Source organism: Elgaria multicarinata, chromosome 11, assembly GCF_023053635.1.
Source record: "Elgaria multicarinata webbii isolate HBS135686 ecotype San Diego chromosome 11, rElgMul1.1.pri, whole genome shotgun sequence".
In the NCBI taxonomy this organism is placed as follows: domain Eukaryota; kingdom Metazoa; phylum Chordata; class Lepidosauria; order Squamata; family Anguidae; genus Elgaria; species Elgaria multicarinata.
In genome coordinates this window covers 21,221,976-21,230,985 of record NC_086181.1, presented here as the reverse complement: position 1 = coordinate 21,230,985, position 9,010 = coordinate 21,221,976, and the positions used below count along the sequence as shown (strand labels likewise).

The 9,010-nt window shown below is 39.8% G+C and overlaps 1 protein-coding gene across 1 annotated transcript; it reads right to left on the bottom strand.

Moving 5' to 3' along the window:
• Nucleotides 1-7,671: 7,671 nt before the first annotated feature.
• On the bottom strand, nucleotides 7,672-8,649 carry LOC134405348 (olfactory receptor 287-like). The gene has a single exon (XM_063136594.1). It carries the CDS (start codon nucleotides 8,647-8,649, stop codon nucleotides 7,672-7,674), a length of 978 nt encoding a protein of 325 aa, XP_062992664.1.
• Nucleotides 8,650-9,010: the final 361 nt, after the last annotated feature.

Genomic DNA, 9,010 nt, shown 5'->3' with positions numbered 1-9,010 from the left:
CTCTGCTATTCTTTGTTAACTTTCATTTACAACTACCGTAGGGCTCTAAAAGTCCTTGGGTAGAATCATAATATGTGTACACAATTCTTTAATTATCTTATATTTTGGCTTGTGTGGTGATCACAAGCTTTTGCAAGGAAGATAAGCGTTTGCAAAGAACATTTGGCAATTGTGGAACGAAGCCAAGTTACTTATGAGTGGTAAAAGGCACAAATCCTTTCTTAAAAACATTTGCTATGACAATTAAAGAAACACTTGGAACCTACTAAAGTAAGAATTATCAAAATTACAACTACACAATCTTCACACACATGTAAGATAACTTTAGTGTCTTTTAAATGTTGGGTTGAGTACCTAGGTTGCTCCGTGTTGATTTTTTCGCCTATGTTGCTGGTGGCTTCCGGTGCACCAGAAGGCAGATGAACTTTGCTTTGCCTGTGTCCTTCTGGCACAGGGGAGGCTTTATTTTAGAACAATGTGTCCATTTATCTGTCTATAATAATTTCACTACAAAGCAGCAAGGGCTTTCTCAATCCTGGGGTCCTACTTTAAGCAGGTAGGCTGGAATAGGCAGGGTTCTTCTAACGACAATCTCTGGAAAGGTGCAGGTAACGATGGAGCTGGAAAAGAGAAAACTGCAGGGCAATTACATATTCTTGGAATAAAACATTTCCCAATTCCTATTTAATTCTTTCTTGTTCCCCCACTAAAAACTGAGAGGAAAAGCCAAACATTAGCTCAAAATGAAACAATTTAAGACTTTTTCTGACTTTAACAATGCAATTGGAAATACATCCACCCATTTCAAGGAAATTTCTAATTTAATTTTTGCTAGGGTCTCTTTTCAGGGTCCTATTAACTCTATCTGCCTTCCAGACTGGAATCTTCATGAGATGCCAGCCTACTTTTAGGACGAAAGTGCCATGTTCTACACTACCTAAGAAGTAAAATAGCTTTCTAGATCTGATTCTATGGTTTCAGGCCTGAACAAAACAGTAGGTGTTCAGAAAAAAACCTGAACAAAAACAAGTAGGTGTTCAAAAAACTTTTACATTTCAACAAAGTCAATCTGGATTCTTAAAAAAAGATAACAAGTCCATGTCTGCAGAGGCCTCTCTTTTGATGCATTTACAAATGAAGCCAGTAAAAACAATTCACTGTGCATTTATATTCTTTGGCTGATTCAGGGAGGTCATGACAGGGAGGTCATGATGATTCTTGGCACATCAGGGGTAACAAATCCCATCTTTCTGGGTTCTCGAAAACTTAGAGTTATTGTGCTAATTCCAAGTCTTCTTTTTCATAAGGTGGATTCAAATACTGAGAAATGGGCTAGCTCCAATTATGGCAGCTCGCTTGTAGACAAATTAGCCAATTCTTTTGGCAACATCAGGGCTTTTAACAGATCAACTGTTAATTCTCCATGGGTCACTGCTCCATGGGCAGTCACAAATCTTCTTTCTTTCCAAATCTGTCCATGTGATATTTTGAATCAGTAAATATAGTCCTTTGCCTGAAACAAGCATCAGGGCTTCTGTGCATACTACGAGTTCAGCTGCTTGTTGTACAATTGTAGCTGGATCCATCAGTAAACAACTCGAGGTCATCATATAGGTCTGGGCGAAGTTTGGTGCCAAGTTGCAAGACTTCAAGGCATGCTCTGGAACTTCTTCTTTGTAGTTCAGGTATCAACGTGGCAGGATTCAATGAGGCAAGCCTTGGGTCCACGAGGAGGTTGATCTCACATCTGGACTGGCAGGCAGGGTTCAGGTGTCAGCTTCTGCCACTGTACTCCACTGGTCTGTGCCACGTTTTTTGCACAACACACTTGAGGCTGGTAGGGCAAACATAGTGATGCAAGCTGGAGTTTTTAATTGCTTTAATCATTTCACAAGTCCATTTTTAAAAAGCAATAGTTGTATTCTTCTTCTGGCTTCTAATTTCAAAGGATACTGATGCAAGAACACAGGGGTGCTTTTAGGCTTCAATTGTAGTTGCATTTAGGGCTCAGGCTCAGGGCTCAAAGCATTTCAAAAGTTCTATTAGGCCAAAGTTAGAATATCTCTGCCCCCCAAAAAAGAACCACTGGGCAATTTTCAGAACACAACGTTCAAAACACACACAAAAATATAGCAATTCAGTATTTCCAATCTTCATCAGCAGAGGATGCAAGATTGTCCATTCACTAACTTTTTCAAGGCAGGGCTTCTTCACCCCCCTTTTCCTTCTGGTCAAAAACCATGCCACGTACACTAACCTTCAAACACTTTCCTTTTTCACTACGTTTCAACTTCTCATCTTCTTCACCTCTGCTATTCACATACTTTACTCTTCTTCAAATCAACTTCACTTCAAATCAACATCTTTGCAAAACAACCAAAACAACCTTTTTAAAAGTCTTTCAAACTATCTCTTCTGCACAGCCTTCGCTCTCTCTCTCTCTCTCTCTCTCAGACATTTCTCTTATCCACTTTTAACAACATACTTTTTCTTTCTCTCATCTTGGCAAAACTGTTGGCAACAAGGACTTGAGCTTTTCAACTCAGGCAGTGAATCTTCAAAGCTATGGAAGACATTTCTTCCGTGAAAATGGGGTTCTAATTATCTGAGGTTTGTGAAAGAGAAAATACACAAAGTCTTCAAAATCTAAAACAAAAACTTTTCACTGAAAATAAAACTGCTTATCTCTAGCTGCTAAGCATAGGAGAAGCAAAAAAAACACTAGGGAGGAGAAGGAAAACAAAAACTTCAAATTTCTTTCACTTGGGCCGGGTGGAAAACACAAACTGACAATTTTTTCCTTTCACTTTAACACAACACCAACTTTTCTGTAATTCACATTCCAACACTAAAGGGCGATCCTTTGAGAGGTACATTTACTCAATTACATTTCTATGTTTGCAAATTGATTCCAATGACACAGCTGAAATTAACTTTGGATCAAGTTCAAAAAAATCCACAATCTAACATAAAAAAGACATTCATTCACAGTCACAAACATTTTTAACTCATTGTTACACTGTTACAGTTTCAAAATCTCAATTTCAATTTCAATGAAAGCTTTCCCAAAGACAACAACCCCAATGGGCTCGGGGACTCTTTTCCAATACTGACTATAAGCTTCCCATTTCTGAGGTCAATTGTGAACACCCACTCCCTCCATTTCCCGTCAGGGTCCATGGGATTAAAGGTTTCACTCACCAAATAGCCGTCTCCCGTCTTCGCCCTTTCTAATCACGTCTGATTGCAAATTGTTGTTGCCTGTTCCCTTCCATCTGTCGGGTGGAGTCGATTTTGTAACCTTGGCTCGAATGGTCCCGTCAATTCGGTCTCCATGTCTGCACAGTGCATGTTAACCTACTTGAGGCAAGAGAAATCTCTCTTGGCGATCGCTTCTCAATCTAGGCTCCACTGGCAGGCATGAATCCGTCTTGGGGTAGATCCGAGTCAGGCGCCATTTGTTAGATCAATGTTCTTTTCACCCAAGGACGAGATCCAAACAGCCCTTAAGCACGACTCCACCATTCCAACGACAGAGGGTTCAAAAGCGCTTTATTGATTAGTAATCAAGGCCTGGTCTCTTCAAAGGGAGCAATCAGACAAAAGACATAGGGAATATGGTACAGTATTAAAGCTTTCAAGGGGCAGGGCCCAGTAGCAGCATTAACCAATCAGAACATAACACTGAGGCATAGTTAATTATGCTAAACAGTCCTGTAAACAATACCTTTGGCCTGACAGTAAGTTACAGAGAGTTAACTTCAACACAGACAGCTGGAGCCAGGACTCTTGTTTATATTAGTAATCAAGGATGCAAGGACGCACACAAGGAGACATTCTCATACAGGGCATTTTGACATTTTGCTTGGAGTGCAATGGAGATTTTACAGTTTCCTGTTAAAAATGGAGGTGGTTCTGCTAACAACCGCAGTTGAAAAAGCCATGGATTTGCTGCTACTCAGTTTGGGGGCATTACACTGCAGCTGGAGGGTAGAATTAGAGCGGCTTTTGATGGATATTAATGGTTTAACCTGGAGATCTTTAAAAAGCCGTGGTGGGTAGATCCCCACAGTGTGCAGAAAAAGTTTTTCCTTCATTAGTAAATTTGGGGTGGTAGGTTTAGTAAACTTCAATAGGTACCTCTTATAAACAGGTGAAGAGAAAAGTAGTTCCACAGCCAACAAATATGATGGCTGAATATTTAGCAGCCATTTGAGGTTTAAGTTAGCACTTTGAACTGATGCCCAGAATGGGTGTTGTCCTCCATGGGGATGTACATCTATAACCATCGAGCAGGGCTGAAGAACTAGGCCACCATTTTTTCGCTCTATTATTCCAATATCTGGTCCACTATTGGGGGCTGTAGATAAACAGCCTCCATTATTGCAGTGAGGTTCGAAGACCAGATCTAAACGGGGAGGGCGGGGTGGAGGTTGAGCCTGGATGCCTTGGCAGAGAAGCTTTTCTGGGAGCCACGTCAACAGTTTATTTAAAGAGCTAAGCACAGTTTCTAAGTTAGAACTGATCGATTGGAGTGTCCTCGCTGTTAGAAAACATTGCTCAGCCAGTAATTCAAAGGAAGAAGCTTCACTTTGGGAGTTTTCCGTGGATTTGCCAGTTGGCTGGTTTGTTTGAGAAACGCCAGCGTCCCCTAAGATAGACTCACCGGTAACTTCGCCTCCCTCGGGCAGAGGAGCATATCTGTTAGACAAAGTGATTTCATCTCTCGGAGAAGCAGCAGAGACGGCATGAGGAGGCTGCCGAGCAATAAAACTGTCGAGCCTGCACTGTTTGGCACGAGGCACGTTACTTGCATTTTGTGGAGGTGATAAAACTCGTTTCCTTCTCATGGTCAGCCAAATGACCAAGAGGTAAGCAAGCTAAAAAAGTCCACCCTACTAAAAAGTTTAAAACCCCTTTCAGGGAGTGGCAACTAATACTCGAAAGCTGCCAAGCTTTAATTGAATACTTGGTAAAAAGCAGTTTGCAGTTCAAGGAAGGAGGCAGCACGTCAAGAGCTGCAAAACTGCAAGCTGGAAATGCAGAGGCAGTAAGAGCAATTAAAAACAAGTGAAAGAGTAAAACAATAAAACAATAAAACTGCTTAAAATAGGTCAATAAAACAGTAAAACTTCTAAACTAAATTCTATTGAGTCGCGGAGACTCACACAGCACTGCAGCCTCCAACGCCATTTTCCTTGTGTATTAGACTAAAGTTGATAATAGCTCTAATTGTATGATTTCATGTCTGATTCTTGTGTTTGGTTGTTTGTTGTTTGTTTGTTTTCTTTTTATGGATCTATAGATCGCAATAAAGAAAGTAAGTAAGTATCAAATATTCTTTAATATTTACTGATGTATATGTCCTTTTAAATTATCTACCTGCTTCCTGGAAGTTCATAAAGAAAATGGATTCTCCGTGCCCTTTTGAGAGCTAAAAGAGAGATGATACATCATTGGAAGGATATTGTAGCATCATCCTGAAGGCGGGGGGGAAAGGCCCTATAATGCAATGGATTGAAGACCTTACAGGTGTATAGACTCCACCTGCAATGATATTTACTTGGATATTTTGTCTGCTTTTGTTGAAGTTTATGTATAATTTTTAGAAAGCCATATTTTCACACACACACATATCATATGCATGCATTGAAATTGATATAGTCAATTTTATTTTATTTTTGTTTTGGCTTTTTATTTTGAAATGTTACAATAAAATATTTTTTAAAAAATAACTAGTGTCATTTCATGATGTACTAGAGAGGGGAAATTGTTAGCAAGTTCATGAGGATTGGAATGTAGCAGCGCTCTCTCACTGTTTTAAACAACCCATGCTGAAGTGCTGCTGCTGTGTCCAGATGTCACAACAAGCCACCCTGTGAACAAGAAACCCTAAACAACCCTAATACATACTATGGGTTCTCAAGGAGGCTTGTTTATGAAAAACTATCCAGGACAGAAAAGCTTCTCTGGGTTCAGACATGACACTAAATCACTCTGGAAGCATCCATGATAACAACCCATCATGGCTTAGTGTGACGTACAAACTAGTTCAGTATACATCCTGCCCCCCCCCAAAAGAAATAGCATAACGTTTGCTTGCTCCTGAAAGTCACTGAGATTCTGTCTGTTTCATCATGGAATATTGGTAAGGGGATTTCACCCATCTTTAGAAAATAATAGGGTCACTTCTAGGCTGTCCCTGCATGGCTAAGTGAACTATAAGAGGCATGTTCTTGTTATTATTTGTAGAAATTCTGGAGCCGACTGTATTTGGGCTGATTCTGAAAATATAACTTTCTGTACTGCATTGTAGTGAGTTTGAAACCAGAAGAAATGCTGAGGAATTAGGTCTGGTGTTGAACTTACTCAATTGCCCTATATTCTGTCTATTAAATGTATGAAGGCCTATTTAAAGGGCAGCTAGACCTAAGGCTAATCACAGGCAAATGGAGGGGTCGTCCCTGCCTGCTCCTGGTATCCCCTGTGTGTCATTTGAATGCACAGGGATGATCCTGGGACGATCCCGGGATATAGGCCTGGTCTAGCCATGGCCTTAGAGTAAGCCCCAGATGTATTGGACAACTCTGTAGACTTCTTACCCAGGGAGATTGGACAGGCACCAATAACAATTGCTAGTTGCCTGATGCTGATAAGGGTGTAATCCTTATGTCAGCAACATAGCTGTCTACTTTCCTCTGTTTGCTTTATTTATTTATTTATTTATTTATTTATTTTATTACATTTATATATCACCCCACAGCCGAAGCTCTCTGGGCGGTTTACAACATTAAAAATAGTAAACATTAAAAGTATACATTTTTAAAAAAACAACAACATAAAAACAGTATAACAACAGTATCCATTTAAAAACAACAATTCTGGGGTCCATTAAAAACAAACTTAACATTGTGAAATGCTGTTAAAATGCCTGGGTTTCTTCCCCTCCCCTCCCCCATGTTGGAATTTTGTAATCTGTTAGTCATATGACAAGTAGTCATGACTTGCCAGTGATGCATGTACTATCAAAAAACAGTACAAAAGAAAGAGTTGCAGCCTAAACAATTTGGCTTTGCTTCAAGGGGAGCATGCAGGCCAACTTTGAGCACTTTGGGTTCTAGGAGTCATCTCCATTTTGCTGTTGATAGGACCCCAAGCAAGTGCCAGCTCTTTAGGAGTTTCTAGCTCCATGGACTGAAGTGATGTGTGCACTTTTTGTGTTTTTATTCCTTTCAATCATTTCCTGAAATCACTGAGAGTTAAGCCATAAACCTTTTCATTGATTTCAAAGGGACCTATGTACAACGGACTTAATCTAGGTCCAAACCAATCTTTATTAGTGTTTAGCACTGAGGATATCAACAAACTGCAAAAAAAGGGCTCATCTACACCAATCAGGATAATCCACTATGAAAGTGATATGACAACAGTATATAAAAGGCAGGAGCCACACTACTGATTTATGGTGGCATTGAAGTGCACAGACAACTGTTAGGGCCCATGACACATAACATATACTGCTTTCATACCACTTTCATTGTGTTATATCCTGATTGGTGTAGCTGTGTCATGGGCCTCAACAGTTGTCAGTGCACTTTAGTACCACTATAAAGCAGCAGTGTGGCTCTTGTCTTTTATATACCGCTTTCATAGTGGAATATCCTGTGTGCCTTACTTTTTTTCTCTCTCTTTCCTGCCAATTAACATTTCAGCTGTGCCTCCAAATATGGCCCTCAGAGCTTCTTGCACTTCAGTATTTCTAAGTGTATAAATGAAAGGGTTTAACAAGGGGGTGACAATAGTATTTAGGATGGTGACAATTTTGGTCAATTCCAGTGATTGCTGCTTGGATGGTGTAACATGTAGGAAAATAGTGGAACCATACCATATAATCACCACTGTGAGATGGGAGGAGCAGGTGGAAAAAGCTCGCTGACGGCCTTGGGCTGATGCGATCCTTAATATTGTGGTGATGATGTAGATGTAGGAAATCAAGGTTATTGCACATGAGCCCATGATGACAACAGCGGCAATGATAAACCATACTGTTTCAAGGGTGTAAGTGTCAGTACATGAAAGGACTATCCAAGGCACAATGTCACAAAAGAAATGGTTGATAACATTGGATCCACAGAAAGACAACTGGGTAATCAGGAAGGCTGGCAAGGAAATAGCGAGAAAGCCACAGACCCAAGAGCCAAATGCCATCTGGACAGATGTTGTTTTTGTCATGATAGAGTTATAGTGCAATGGGTGGCATATGGCTAAATAGCGGTCATAAGCCATGTCAGCAAGCAGAAAATATTCTGTACATCCCAAAGAGAAAACAATATACATTTGTGTGATGCAACCTATGAAGGAGATTTTTTGGTTCTTCTCAGATACAAGGATTGCTAAAGTCTTGGGAATACAAGCGGTTGTGTACCATATCTCCAGGAAGGAAAGATTGCAGAGGAAAAAGTACATAGGTGTATGAAGCTGTCGTTTGGCCCTTACTAAAGCTATGATGGCCACATTCCCAGTGACTGTCAGTATGTACATGAAGCAGAAGAGCATGAAAAGGGAGATACGTAGTTCCCGAGATCCAGGGAATCCCACAAGGATAAATTCATTCACACTGGATCCATTCCTTCCTTGCTTGAGGTTCATGGTCTTTGCCTGTCAAAACATTTATCATGACAACCCACTGACCAGATGACCTATTATTTGAGAATGTGAAGAAATATGCAAAACATACAATAAACTAAACAATGATTAATTCGTCAAAATATAACCCAAGCACTTATTAGGAGATAAGAATAATGTATTTATGTAGCACGTTAGATTGTCCCAAGTGCATAATTTCAAATATATTATTGCAGTACTTTTTACAACATCATTGCACATTAAGTAATAAGTTGCTTTCTTTCACATTCATTTAAACATTTTTTTAAAAAAAATCTCGATTTCTTTCTTTCCATGATATGAAGAACTTTACCAATTTATTAAATTCTTATCAAAAATGAATTGA

Bases quoted from the DNA above. Each gene is read 5' to 3' on its own strand.
- LOC134405348 (XM_063136594.1), bottom strand. From the start codon at position 8,649: ATGAACCTCAAGCAAGGAAGGAATGGATCCAGTGTGAATGAATTTATC.